General features: G+C 39.8%; 1 protein-coding gene across 10 annotated transcripts in view; it reads left to right on the top strand.

The window, feature by feature from the left end:
* Positions 1 to 15642, top strand: part of CTNND2 (catenin delta 2) — a 468899-nt gene that overhangs the window by 179482 nt on the left and 273775 nt on the right. For all 10 annotated transcript variants that reach the window (XR_015697560.1, XM_087721965.1, XM_087721966.1 and 7 more), the window contains exons 4-5: positions 2760 to 2794; positions 4164 to 4280. Coding sequence is in view for 9 of the 10 variants with exons in the window: in XM_087721965.1 (XP_087578091.1) it covers positions 2760 to 2794; positions 4164 to 4280 (152 nt within the window). In the remaining variant the exon portion in view is untranslated. The remainder of the gene's footprint in view (positions 1 to 2759; positions 2795 to 4163; positions 4281 to 15642) is intronic.

Below are 15642 nucleotides of genomic sequence, written 5' to 3'. Positions count from 1 at the left end.
GGCTCAGGTGCCTCCTGGTGGCCAACCAGCCTCTCTGCGCCCTGCTTGGAGTTGGAACCCTGTCCAGGGTCCTCCACATCCTCCAGAGCCAACTCAGAGGGCCCCTCGCTGTCAGAATCTGGTGGCAGCTCCAACGGCACCTGCTGGGCCACAACAGGCTGGACAGCCAGTATAGTTAAGATAACTAAGCTGGCAGCTTTGGAAATATATGGAGTCATGGAATTTAAACTAGACTGCTTAACTTAAGGACTTGATTATTCAAGGGCACAACATTTATTTCAGATATTGTAAAAAAAGTGTATTAGTGTATCATTACAGTAGCATAACAGAAAATACCATTAAATATTTCAGAGCCAGCTGTAGTTCACAATAATGAAAATACATTTCAAGAATTTATTCATAATATTTGTTGTAAATGTTTTGCTCAGACCCACACGCGTACGGAACCAAACACTGAGCTCAAATCAAATGTTCTTCGGTAGAAATGCAGTGCTTTTCCAGTCTCTTTGGTGCTTTGAGGAAGAGATTATGGATAAAGCTCTTATGCCACTGACCTTAAAAGCAGTTAAATGTTATGTGATGAAAGAGATAATCCCATGCCATATGGACCAGCTTCACCCGTGAGATAAGGGAAGCCCCAACCCTCTCAACTTTCCAGAAGACTGGGAAGGCCTGGTGCTTTCCCCCAGATCTGGAGCCAGGATGTCTATTGAGTTCTATATAGGTGAGATGCTATTATGCCTCATTTTACATATTATTCTTCCATTTTGTGGAATTAAATGAACATATGTATTATTATTATTATACAGTTGTATCACAGCGGTTAGTTGTTTCGCCGGATTTGGCATTGGTTACTAGTCGGGCCCCACCCAGGGGCCTAGGACGTTGTAACGTATTTTGGTAATATGCGTGCAGATCCAAGCAGTGCGGCTTTTTGCATTTGACTGATGGTGATTTTGTCAATTTTTAACTGTTTTAAATGTAATTCCAGTGCTTTTGGTATAGCACCCAGTGTGCCAATTACTGGAATTACCACTGCTGGTTTGTGCCATAGTCATTGAATTTCGATTTTTAAGTCCTGGTATTTTGCTATTTTTTCATGTTCCTTCTCGGCGACCCTGCTATCACCTGGTATTGCGATGTCTATGATTGTGACCTTATTTTTCTCAACCAGTGTGATGTCTGGTGTATTATGCGCCAGTATTTTGTCCGTTTGTATGCGGAAATCCCACAAGATCTTGACCATCTGATTTTCGGTGACTTTTTCAGGCTGATGTTCCCACCAATTTGTTGCTGTTTTAATATTATAATTTTTGCACAAATTCCAATGGATCATTTGTTTTACTGAATTGTGCCACGATTTATAATCAGTCTGCGCAAATTTTTTACAGCAGCTGAATATGTGATCAACAGTTTCATCAGCTTCTTTGCAAAGTCTGCATCATCAGAGGATTTTTCGATTTTGGCCTTAATGGCATTTGTGCGGATAGCTTGTTCTTGCGCAGCCAGGATTAGTGACTCTGTTTCTTTCTTTAATGTACCTGCTGTTAACCATAACCAAGTTTGTTCACTGTCCACTTTATCTTTTTTTCCCCAGAAATTGGCCATGCAATGCTGGTAGTTTAGTGTGTCAATTCAAGCTTTAACCCAAAGTTTAAGAAAACAGGTAGCCCTCGACTTACAAGCACAATTGAGCCCAAATTTTCTGAGACATTTATTAAATGAGTTTTGCCCCATGTTACAACCTTTCTTGCCACAGTTGTTAAGCGAATCACTGCGGTTAAGCTAGTAACATGGCGGTTAAGTGAAACTGGTTTCCCCATTAATTTTCTTGTCAGAAGGTCACAAAAGGTGAACACATGACCCCAGGACATATAACTGTCATAAATATGAGTAAGTTGCCAAATGTCTGAATTTTGATCACATTGACCATAGAGATGCGGCAACGGTCATAATTGTGAAAAACCATCATAAGTCACTTTTTTTCAATGGTCACTAAACAAACAATTTTAAATTGGGGGTCCAAATAATGCTATAATTTATACGTGCTTCCAAGCAAACCAGTGGTGGGATTCAGCCAGTTCGCACCTATTCGGGAGAACCGGTTGGTAACTTTCTAAGTAGTTCAGAGAACCGGTTGTTGGAAGAAATCTCCTTTTTCCCCCCGCTTTACAGGGCTAATCCTGTAAGGAAGGCAGGAAGGAAACATTCTGGTGTTGTTTCTAGCCTAATCTTTATTGCCCTGCTTACAGAAACTGCCTCTCCGGTTAAGCCTTATGACATTGTAACAGCTAAGGCGAAGCGTCCATCGACCTGAGTGACCTTAAGTTGGCCACGCCCACACAGACACATGACCACCGAGCCCCACCTACCCAGATGGTCATTAGGGCAGAGAACCGGTTGTTAAATAATTTGAATCCCACCACTGAAGCAAACCTAATTTTGGTAAATCAAGTGTTAAAGTTAAATAGCTTTGTCAACTATTTTAACAACTTCACTGTTATAAAGTGCTCCAAATATTATTGCAACCATGTTGTCTCTTGTACAAACTTTTTTTATGATTTACTGACAAATTTAGACTGCCAGATAACTTCTAGGACGCCTTGATAGTGTTTATCAGTTTATTACAATATTGAAGATTTGTGATAAAGCAGTTAAGTTTCAGGTTCAATGGTTTATAATAATCTCCCCCCCCCCCAGATTTTTGACAGTTTTAATGTATATTTTATGGTGTTTCTTTTTTTCTTTTTTTTTTCCAGTTCAGCTGAAGAACAATTTCACTGGCAAACACAAGGTAAATACAAGTTTAAACACAATTTTTCAGAATCCTGTGCTGAATCTAGTTGCTAAGAGGCTGTTTTTCCATGACTTGTTTTCAGATTGTGCTTTTTCACGGATCTACAACAACTTGAACAGAATAAGTTCAAAAAGTATTTTCAGTGCTTAAATGTTTGTGAACCCTTTTGAATGTTTAATATGTATGCATTTATATGACTTAAAACATGATCTGATTTCCAAAAAAAAGAGAACCCACGTGTTTATTTCACTCATTTGTTTAATTGACTTTTCTTTGTCTGGTTTTAGGATTTATATAGAGAACCGGGAACATTTTAGAACTTTATTTATTCAGACATATTGAAAATTCGCAAGGGTTTCCAAGCTTTTAAGCACCATTGTATGTTGAGAATGACTTCTACGTTCTAGTTTTTGTAGTGAAGTACATATCTTTTTCTGTGTGTGAACAGAATGCAAATCGGCAACTGAAATAAATTGAAGAGGAAAATCTATTTATTTGCACAACATCCCTACATGTTAGAGTGGCCAATGTGTAAACTTGTGGCTCCATTTTTGCAGCAAAGATCACACTATTGAAATGTGATGGTAGACTTTGGATTCAAAACAGCAGTTTCAGTTGCTTGAAAAAAAAATAGTAATAATATAGATTTGCTGTAACTTGCTGATAGGGTTAATGCAGATGTTTTTTTTCAAATTCAAATACTTAATTAAAACATACAGGGAAAGTGGAATGAAAATTACGCTCTTGAGCCCTCCAAGTGACATCACTGGGTTATCACCATGTTTCCTGGTGAGGAAAATAAAAATTTAATTCCAGTCCACTGAAATTATCATTTTTAGTATTCTTAAATTGCTATTGAGCCAAGGTGGCGCAGTGGTTAAACGCAGCACTGCAGGCTACTTCAGCTGACTGCAGTTCTGCAGTTCGGCTGTTCAAATCTCACCGGCTCAGGGTTGACTCAGCCTTCCATCCTTCCAAGGTGGGTAAAATGAGGACCCGGATTGTTGTTGGGGGCAATATGCTGACTCTGTAAAACCGCTTAGAGAGGGCTGAAAGCCCTATGAAGCGGTATATAAGTCTAACTGCTATTGCTATTGCTAATGAGGACCCAGATTGTTGGGAGCACTATGCTGATTCTGTAAACCGCTTAGAGAGGGCTGAAAGCCCTATGAAGCGGTATATAAGTCTAACTGCTATTGCTATTGCTATTCCTATTGGCAGTTCAAGCAGTTATGGAAATGGTACTGAAGATATCTGATAGTTTAATCTATTTAGGTTTTTTTAAAGGTTCTTATCTTCAGTTTTCCAAATTTTTCTTTATGTCTTTCGAGCTACTTGAAATACTTAAAATAGCATTTTGTTTCAGATGGTCAAAAGGATATAGAAGATGAGCTTACAACTGGTCTTGAACTTGTGGATTCTTGTATAAGATCTCTACAAGAATCAGGAATACTTGATCCACAGGACTATTCAACTAGTGAAAGTAAGTTTCTCACGAATTGTTATTGTTTTTGTCGTAGCCTACTCAACAATTCAAATTGTTCAGCCTGTTCAGAAAAACATGATACTTTTAAGATAAAAGGCCTCAGGGCTATTAAAGATCTTTTTTTATATATAATCTTGAATATTTAAAAGCTTATGGTATTCGCTGAGCAATTGCTTATGTATATATGTACAATAATCATCACTCTTGTTTTAGTGCCTCTTTATAAAGCACACCAAAAAGCTGCGTGGGATTTCTTTATGTACAGATAGTTTACAGGAGGAATGTGTAGAAAAGGGGGGAAAAATCACCAAGGGTTTAGAAACATCATTTATTTTGCTAAGTCAAGATGATTAGCTTTTCTCCTTTTCTATAAAAACACTGAATTAAATTTTCAGAAGATTTTATTCCCCATGAGTAATATGTGATCATTGAGGAGTTGGCTCCTTATTAAAGCATTAATTTATAATAAGAATTCATAAATAACAATTGTTTACCATACTGCTTTTGAACTTCATTGATTCCAGTTGTACTTTATTGCAATTACCATGAGTTTACAACCGCAGTAGGGAGAATCTGAACATATTATCAGATCCTTCCTTCTAGTGGTGGGTTTCAAAAAATTTTGGAACCTCTTCTGTAGGTGTGGCCTGCTTTCCGGGTCCACTGGTGGAACCTCTTCTAACCGGTTCGGTAGATTTGACGAACCGGTTCTACCGAATAGGTGCAAACTGGTAGGAACCCACCTCTCCCTCCCTCCCTCCCTCCCTCCCTCCCTTCCTTCCTTCCTTCCTTCCTTCCCTCCCTCCCTCCCTCCCTCATTCATTCATTCATTCATTCATTCCTTGTGCTTCAAATACTGATTGGAAAATAGCGCCTAAATATATAACTCCAATACAACATATTTTTTTTGCAAGCACCCATTTTTCTCCCTATATTTCTGTTTTAATTATTAACTATGCTGGTATTGACATTCCTCTTTCCTGCTGCCTGATTAGCAGAATTTACAGAAAGATTGGCCAACCGTATTTTATCATAGTAGGATCAATGTGATTTGTCTGTTGTTCAAGGTGCCATGAAAATTCAGAAAATTAACTTAGTAAATTATGATCAAAGTAATCATGCTGTGTGTGGCTTGCAAACGGAGCTATATAGGAAAAGGACAGAGGATACTCATCAGACTTGGCATCCAAGCATAAATAGGAAATAAGAGGTGTTTGTTTGATTTTGATTTGATTTGATTTTATTATATTTATATGCTGCCCTTTTCCCCCGAAGGGGACTCAGGGCGGCTCACAATTCAAATCAGGGAAGGGGGGTACAGACAGAAAATAAAGACAAAAACATAACAATACATAATTTAAAAACACACAACAGTCATACCAATTCGAGAGGGGGGCAACAGCTCTTTAGCCCCAGGCCTGTCGGAACAGCCAGGTTTTAAGGGCTTTGCGGAAGGCCTGGAGGGTGGTGAGGGTTCGAATCTCCATGGGGAGTTCGTTCCAGAGGGTCGGAGCAGCCACAGAGAAGGCTCTCCTCCGGGTAGTCGCCAGTCAGCACTGGATGGAATTCGGAGGAGGCCTAATCTGTGGGATCTAATCAGTCTAGTGGAGGTGATTGGCAGCAGGCGGTCTCTCAAGTACCCAGGTCCAATACCATGAAGGGCTTTATAAGTGACGACTAGCGCCTTGAAGCGTATCCGGAGACCAATAGGCTTTTGTTGAGCTTTTGCTTTCCACTACTCTTATCTTTTTTTAAAAAATTATACGAGTGTGTATTGTTTAGAATATATTGTTATTCTTTACATTCAAACTTCTTTAAGATAGTAGGATGGTGCTGCTGCTGCTGTTAATAACCTAATCTTTGAATAAGATAGGAGCAGAAAAGGGACCATATGACAATCTACTCTGTTCTCTAATCCTTCTCCAATACATGTACAAGTTCTTAATAAAAGTTGGAGGCCAAGCAACAATGTAATATTTCCCCGTGCTCCTTTGTGCAATGAAGTGAGGCTTCAGTTTTAAGTGCTAACTACCTGACTTGAAAAGACTTATCTTTAGTTCTGCATATCCTGGGATATTTTGTGTTTTACATGTTGGACTACAGTTATTTAAAGCTAAACGAGCCTTACCAATCTGATATAGCAATAGCAGTTAGACTTATATACTGCTTCATAGGGCTTTCAGCCCTTCCTAAGCAGTTTACAGAGTCAGCTTATTGCCCCCAACAACAATCCGGGTCCTCATTTTACCCACCTCGGAAGGATGGAAGGCTGAGTCAACCTTGAGCCGGTGAGATTTGAACAGCCGAACTGCAGAACTGCAGTCAGCTGAAGTAGCCTGCAGGGCTGCATTTAACGACTGCGCCACCTCGGCTCTGTGATATGATGGAAACCAGTACATTAATCAACATTGCTAATTCTGCAGACCTAGGAAGCAGTGCAAAGGATGTAAGTTATGTGAGCATAAATGCTTTCTAAGCAAGTTTCCACAGACTGCATGAGTTATCAACCCCAATGCTCAGGCCTTTCTTTTTTCTTCGACCTCTAGATATGTGCATATGTATGTGTGCTTATACACATATTTCTAAGTTTTAGTAGCCCAGATTTATTAGTTTCATAGAAGATAAAAAGGTTTTCAAAGGAGGCATATCATATCAGCTTGAACATTTTACAACCTGAAGGGTTATTTGTTTAGCGAGGCATCCTTTTTCACAAGAGAAGGGGAATTTAAGAATTGCTACAGAATATAGGAATTTTCATTTAACAATGCTCATAATGTAGCAGAACAAAGAAGCAAGTGGTCCAAAAAAATGTTTTTTTAAAAATACTGGTGACTGTGTTTTAATAAATATGCTTCATTTCTGTATTACCATGGTCCTGCTAGATTATATAGGTGTTTTACTTATAGCAATAGCAGTTAGACTTATATACCGCTTCATAGGGCTTTCAGCCCTCTCTAAGCGGTTTACAGAGTCAGCATATTGCCCCCAACAACAATCCGGGTCCTCATTTTACCCACCTCGGAAGGATGGAAGGCTGAGTCAACCCTGAGCCGGTGAGATTTGAACTGCCGAACTAGCAGTGAGCTGAAGTAGCCTGCAGTACTACACTCTAACCACTGCGCCACCTCGGCTCTTATGTGGATTAGTTAACTGTGATTGGAATTTTTATCAGGTGCTTGAATCTCATTCAGTTGAAATGCTACTCCACTGGATTTCCAGGTGGAGAAAAATGGTGAACTTCTATCAGAGTCCTCTGGCATTGGGCGGCCTATAAATTTAATAAATAATAAATTTAATAAATAATTCAAAAACTTTTACTATCGTTTCTGTGGGTGGGGCTTGGTGGTGGGGTCCTGTGACTGAGTGGGCATGGCCAACTAGATGTCACTCATGGCCACGCCCACTCAGTCACATGCCCTCACCAGCACCAAGCCACGCCCACAGAACCCGGTAGGAAAAAAAAATGTGAATGAGTCAATTCACAGCAGAGCTGCTGCTCCCTTTATGGTCCCCCGGGGCTCCTCCCTCCCAGGGGTTGAAGTACCTTAAAGGGACAGGCTGCAGCAGCTCTGCTGTGAATGGAGGGGAAAACGTTCGGATTGTCTCTGCCACAGAATTCAATTTTACATGCAGCAGAGACAATCCGAACATTTCTCCCTCCATTCACAGTGGAGCTGCTGCAGCCTGTCCCTTTAAGGTAGACTCAGGGAGGGAGGGGGGCCATAAAGGAAGCAGAGTTCAACGCTGTGTACAGAGGGAGAAACGTTCAGATTGTCTCTGAATTCAACGTTAAATGCAGCAGAGACAATCCTAAAGTTTCTCCCTCCGTCAGTGGAGCTGCTGCTCCCATTATGGCCCCCCTTAGCCCCCTCCCTTCATGGGTCTACCTTAAAGGGACAGGCTGCTGCAGCCCTGCTGTGAATGGAGGGAGAAACGTTCGGATTGGGTGGGTGGGTCGATCGGCCGGAAGGGCAGAGCGAGCGGCCAGAAGAGATGAGCGGCCACAGGGTGACCAGGTGGGCGGGGCCACCAGGGATTTTTGCCACCGGTTCGGAGAACTGATGCCAATCGTCTCTGCTAGTTTGGCCGAACCAGGCCAAACTGGGAGGATTTCACCCCTGACTTCTATGTACCCAAACAGCAGAAATGATTTGAAGTGAAAACTGCTGACCAAGTGGTGACTTATTTTAGCAGAGGTTCTCTGGATAAAGAGAGGCCAAGAGATCACTAACATAGGCTCCTTGTGAGTAAACCCACAGGATCCAGAGGGAACCTGTTGGTGACCCATAGGTAAGAGCATCAGGAGACTTGGAAGAAATAACAGGCTCACAGCTTCAAGCGGAGCTTGCTAAAAGACACTGGTTCACCCAAACTCTATTTTCTAAAACACATTTTCATTGCAATCAGTAACCTGCAGAGAACTTTATCTGGAGTGTGACCAAAGTGAAATGCAAAGGAACAGCTATAAGGATTTTAAAATAATTGAAAGCAAAAAGCTTACCAAGATTTTCAACTATGAAAATTTTAAACAAAGGCATTCAGTCAAATTTGGGAAATTGCTTATTTTAAAGTTCTTTTGAATTAAATATATTTGAAAAATAGAAATTTTGGGAACTGAGACAAGAGATGGAAAAAAAGAACTACCTGGAGTTCTTAAAGTCTTAACAATTTTTTGGAATAAGATGAAGAAAATGTTGGATTCAAAAGTGGATAAATATTGCACACTTTGTCAAGAAGAAGATAAGAGGCCAGGAGAGAAAAGAACACACTTTGTTGATTGATAAACTTAAACAGAAAAGGACACCATCCCAAAGAGATAAATTGGAAATAATGATTATAACTACTGTCTATTGGGATGACTAGGGATACAACAAGTACTTTTTTTAAACAAGACGACTGGAAACTTTATGGACTTTTTGTTGAAATTGGATTAAAAAATAATGGTAATTTCTGAATTTGCTGATTAAAAATGATTGAATGTGGAAAGAAGGTCTCAAAAGAACATGGAGTATGTTTCTTTTGGTCTTAAAATGTGGCTAATTCAACAAAATATTTGAATATTAACTTAGATCAGTGAAGATCCAAGAAAATTTCAGTAGTTCTGATGATTAGCTATATAAATAAGTAGGGTGGCTATTAATTTACTTATATTAGACATTTACAGCGGGAGAGGTGACAATCATATGAGATGAACTTTTACTATTTCCCCATTTGCACTTGCTATCCAATGTTAGTTAATATCAGGAGTGGGATTCAAATAATTTAACAACCGGTTCTCTGCCCTAATGACCAGCTGGGTAGGCGGGGCTCAGTGGTCATGTGATTGGATGAGTGTGGCCAACTCAACATCACTCACATCGATGGGTGCTTCGCCTTAGTTGTTACAATGGTAATAAGGGTTAACTGGAGAGGCAGTTTCTGTAAGCAGGGCAATAAAGATTAGGCTAGAAACAACACCAGAATGTTTCCTTCCTGCCTTCCTTACAGAATTAGCCCTGTAAAGTGGAAAAAAACAAAATAAGATTTCTTCCAACAACCGGTTCTCTGAACTGCTTAGAAAGTTAACAACCGGTTCTTCCGAATAGGTGCGAACTGGCTGAATCCCACCACTGGTTAATATGGTACTTAATATCGAGAATAGGGCGGCATACAAGTGTTAATATCGGGAATAGGGCAGCATACAAGTGTAATAAACATTGAACATTGAACAAACTACAGAGGTACATACAGTTTAAAAATATTGTTTCAGGGGAAGCTTGGAATCAACTTCCCAGTGGAGGGAGTGGGTCAGTCATCAGTAATTGAGTTTAAACATGTTTGGGATAAGCATGTTTTTCAATTAAAAAAATAACCAAACCAAACAAAAAATGAAATGAAATGAAATAGTAACCAAGTGACAAGAGTATGTTTTGTTGTTCAGAATAGCTTCATAACTAATTTGGCTATATCTATCTTAGATATATTAATTTTTAATGGTGGTTGGTATTTCATTTTTGAAAGTAGATATATTTATGATGAATAAGACTATAGGTTATTAGTTATGATGGCTTTGCATCAGCAGTACTAGAACCAATACGTCTCCTAGTTTTAGTTGAGGAGGACATACTGTTAAAACATGTAATCCAACAGAGCCAATTTTATGTATTGTGTGTGTACATATAATGTTTTGTGTGTGTGTTTGCATTTACTTGGTTTGGTTTGGTTTATTGGATTTATATGCCGCCCTTCTCCCAAGGACTCAGGGCGGCGTACAACATTAAAAAAAAACACATATTACAAAAGTTAAAAAAAAATTAGATAGAGTATCCAAAAAACAAACCCAATTAAGATTAACAACATTAAAAAAATCAATTAAAATTAACAATAATCAATCATTTATTTTATTTTGTTCAGGCCAGGCTGGCTTGCTGGAAAAGCCAACTTTTTAGGGCGCGTTGGAAGAACCGGAGGTCAGGGAGTATACGAAGCTCCGGGGGCAGCTCATTCCAGAGGGAAGGTGCTCTCACAGAGAAGGCTCTCCCCCTGGGGGTCGCTAGCCGACACTGTCTGGCCGATGGCACCCTGAGGAGGCTAACTCTGTGGGATCGCACTGGGCGGTGGGAGGCTACCGGTGGCAGTAGGTGGTCTCGCAGGTATTCTGGGTCTAAGCCATAAGGTCATAATTAGTACCTTGAATTGCACTTGGAAGACAACTGGCAACCAGTGCAGGCCGCCTAAAAGGGGTGTAATTATTGAAACTGAAAAAACCTATGGATAAATACAGCTTTATGTGATAACTGCATACATATGGGGGACTGTTCCATGGAATTGTAGGATACAAGAAACAGTTTCTGTTGCCCATCTCTTTCAAACTGTGCCTTTAAAATACATACTGGAGATACGCATTTCTCTGCTGCTATAGTTATAAACATCAAATATGCCAGGTGTTTATAATAATATGAGAATCTCCATTTATGCAGTCTGAAACATCATTAAGCTATTTTCACTTTGTTAACAGTCTGCTTTCTACAACTCCCCAATAAAAAATAAGACCCTTTTTTTGTAGAATTGGCAAAACAAGCAGGCATTTGCTTACGAAAATATTTGGTTCTTGATTTTTCAGATCTGTTTCTTCCACCTGTCACTTCCTCTTAAAGCATGATTAAAGGTACATGAGAAAGGACTTGAAGCTACTTTATTAGGTGCATAAAAACCAATTCAATCAAATTCTCCATTTAAAAAAATATATCTACCTATCGGATAGTTGAACAAGTAAAATAAGAATAAATACGCCATCCTAAACTGGCAGTTTGTTAATCGGTGAGAGTTTCCATTTAAAAAAAAATATCTACCTATCAGATGGTTGAACAAGTAAAATAAGAATAAATCTGCCATCCTAAACTGGCAGTTTGTTAATAGGTGAGAGTTTCTTATAATTTAGCAAGGCAACCTTATTCTGCTGATCTTGACAGCATGTTGAAACCAAGTGAGAAATATTTTAATCCCACTGAGAGTAATCTGTTTGATTTCAAGAAAAGGAACCCTGAAGGTTGATTGGATAGAAAGATAAAAAGAAATTAATTATAAGGTTTAACAATATGCCATACTATGTTAAAGCTGGCATATACAAGTGTTAATTGTAATGTAATTAACAATGCTAATGCTACTACATTAATATTGATATTTATATGTCAGATACTATTTGTTTGTATTTTATATTAACCATTTTGCCTTAAGAAAAATTAAAATGCTCATGAAAAACCTAACACAAGAAACATAACAATAGCCATATAATAATAATAATGAGCCGAGGTGGAGCAGTGGTTAGAGTGCAGCACTGCAGGCCACTTTAGCTGACTGTGATCTGCAGCTCAGCGGTTCAAATCTCACCGGCTCAGGGTCGACTCAGCCTTCCATCCTTCCGAGGTGGGTGAAATGAGGACCCGGACTGTGGGGGCAAGTTGCTGACTCAATTTGCTAAAAAAATTGTAAACCGCTTAGAGAGGGCTGAAAGCCCTATGAAGCGGTATATAAGTCTAAGAAATAAATAAATATAAATAAATAAATTGCATTATTTTATTGCTTGATTGATTGCATTAATACAAAAGCATTGATTAAAATATCATTTTGATTGAAATTTCCGATGATCCTCTGATTTTTCCCTGTGAGATTTTCCCCAAGAGAATTTGGAAATAGTTTTTCAATTCCACATTTTGATCCTTGGACCTCTACACTGTGGAGTGCTTCAGCATTATCCTTCCTCTTCAAATTCTAATTGACATCATTAAGGGAGGGTCATCCAGTGATACATTTTCAGCTGCAACAGATGGCACATAATATCATCACAATATTGGACTAGCATCTGAAGGCTGTAAAGGTTAGATGGGACTGAATCCTAGCAAGGAGTGACTTGAGTTTTTGGTCTTCACAGATTTGATAAGGTGTCCTTTCTGACTCTTGCTGGGATAGCCCTCCCCCTGGACAAAGCTGGTTTGCAATGTGGGGGGGGGGAGTCTCCTTCACACAGATTCATCTTATACACCTGTGGTGGGTTTCAAAAATTGTTCGAACCTACTATGTGGGTGTGGCCTCCTTTGTGGGAGTGGCTTGCCGCCCATGTGACCGGATGGGAGTGGCTTGCCGCCCATGTGACCGGATATGAAGATGCTGATGACACTTGTCAGAACCACCTTAAATTACCTCACACACAGCACTGGCATGCATAAGAATATGATGTAAACTTGTTTTTTTAAAAGGCATCTTTGGTTTGCGTTAAAACAACTTCAACACACGCAATATTCTGATTGCACCACAAACGCAGTAGTCATCCTTACCTTTCACAGAGGCACTGAGTTTTACGAATATGAGCATGATAGTGTGGAATAATCATATCCAAGGACCAGTGGTGGGTTTCAAAAAAATTTGGAACCTCTTCTGTAGGTGTGGCCTGCTTTCCGGGTCCACTGGTGGAACCTCTTCTAACCGGTTCGGTAGATTTGACGAACCGGTTCTACCGAATAGGTGCCAACTGGTAGGAACCCACCTCTCGTATACACCAACTTCCACCTACTGAGCAGCTACTTGCTGAGCACTCACTTATGTTCTGGTTATCTTCCACATGGATTATTTTAACATTGTGTACATGGTGCTACCCTTGAAGACAAAAATCTCCTGGGAGAGCTGTGCAAGTTTACCTTATTTATTTATTTATTTATTTATTTATTTATTTATTTATTAGACTTATATACCGCTTCATAGGGCTTTCAGCCCTCTCTAAACGGTTTACAATTTTTTTAGCAAATTGAGTCAGCAACTTGCCCCCAGAGTCTGGGTCCTCATTTCACCCACCTCGGAAGGATGGAAGGCTCAGTCGACCTTGAGCCAGTGAGATTTGAACCGCTGAACTGCAGATCACAGTCAGCTAAAGTGGCCTGCAGTACTGCACCCTAACCACTGCCCCACCTCGGCTCCTCAGTATAATTCCTGCTTGCTTCAGCTTGTGGCAGCCCAGGTTAATTATAAGAATATACTACACTATGTTCATACTACACCACTACTACAACAGCAGCTGTATTGGCCGTTATTTAGTTTCTGGGTGCAATTCAAGTTTTTTGTTTTTCATCTTTCAAGTGTATGTTTCATAGCCTGGATATCTCCAATCCAGGATCAAATATGGCTGCCTGATATGATCAAGAGAGTGTGCTTGCAAAAAAAGGGATGCCTTTGCAGATTATTTCCACCAAGCCCACTATCAAGGCTTAGGCGATGACCCCTTCCTGTGGAACAACTTCTGAAACATAGTAAAACATAGTTCTTAAAGGAGAGGGTTTGTGGGCAATTGGAAATTGTTCAGCTTCTGGAAGGTAGGGCATTAGATTGGGGACTAATGGATATATTGTTTTGTTAGGGTTTAATCTTATATTTGTTGCATAGGCCGCTCAGGACCTATGAGAATTGAGAGGCATAGAAATGAAATCATCATTATTGTCATCTGTATAGCACTTCAGCACCTCTAGGCTGGAATACTGCAATGTGCTCTACATGGGGCTGCCCTTGAAGAGCATCCGGCGACTTCAGCTAGTCCAGAATGCGGCCGCACGAATGATTGTGGGTGCACCTCGGTTCGCCCACATAACACCTATCCTCCGCGAGCTGCGCTGGCTACCTGTTGATCTCCGGGTGCGCTTCAAGGTGCTACTTACCACCTACAAAGCCCTTCATGGTAGTGGATCAAGGTACTTGAGAGACCGCCTCCTGCCAATTACCTCCTCACGACCCATTAGATCGCATAGATTGGGCCTCCTCCGAGTTCCATCTGCCAGTCAGTGTCGACTGGCAACTACGCGGAGGAGAGCCTTTTCAGTAGCAGCTCTGACCCTTTGGAACGATCTCCCCGTGGAGATTCGTATCCTCACCACCCTCCAGACCTTTCGCACAGCCCTCAAGACCTGGCTATCCCGTCAGGCCTGGGGTTAAAGATTATAATCCATCCCCGCCCGAATGTTGAATGAATGTTGCTTTACTCTTTTAATTATATATTGTCCTATATGTCATTGTATGTTTCCCCTTCCTATATAAGTTGTAAGCCGCCCTGAGTCCCCTCAGGGAAAAGGGCGGCCTATAAATAAACTTAACCTACAACCTAACCTACTTCAGTGTAGCCAAATCTTTAGGATACTCTCAGAAATAGCTTGTGTTCAAAGACAGATTTATTGAGGCTGTTTATGTATGTGTCTGTTTCCATTTTTCCTGTTCTATCCTGTCCCTTTGCCATTTTATACCGTATATGAGCATCTATAGGGAAAAAAAACCTATAAAGAGAAGCATATGCAACATGTAAAGAGAGAAAAAAACTATAAAGAGGTATCATGTAACAGTCAAGCAAATAACTTAGAGTGCTCAGATATATGTAAGCATTAGCAAAGTATTGTGTAATTATGCTTACTAGATCTAAAAGTAATTACTACATGAGAGAGTGCAATTTAGGGAACTGAATTAATCATGTATTTATCTGGTAATTATATAGTATCTTGTAAATAACCTGACATTACATTATAATTACCATCTGAAAAAAAGCTAACTTAAAAGAAAGGAAGAAAAAAGGACAAAAAATTTAGCTCAAGGAAAAGAGAATATGTGTTTATTTCTTTGAAAAGTGTACATTCCCTTCAAAGCACAATTTTTCCAGTCAATGTTTTGGAAGGGTACAAAAATCAAAGGCAATCTGAATGAAAAAAACAAAACACAAAATGTAACTTCTTGGCAAGCTTCCCCAACAAATGACCTTTTCTAGTGATCATGATTGGTACCGAGCTTAATGAGCTATATGATGAATACTAAGTCTAATGACGTATATATAGTACAGCCCATCTGAACACAC

This window comes from Thamnophis sirtalis, unplaced genomic scaffold, assembly GCF_051295495.1.
Source record: "Thamnophis sirtalis isolate CommonGarterSnake01/CBP01778 unplaced genomic scaffold, rThaSir2_p1.2 scaffold_8, whole genome shotgun sequence".
In the NCBI taxonomy this organism is placed as follows: domain Eukaryota; kingdom Metazoa; phylum Chordata; class Lepidosauria; order Squamata; family Natricidae; genus Thamnophis; species Thamnophis sirtalis.
This window is presented reverse-complemented; position numbering and strand designations above follow the sequence as displayed.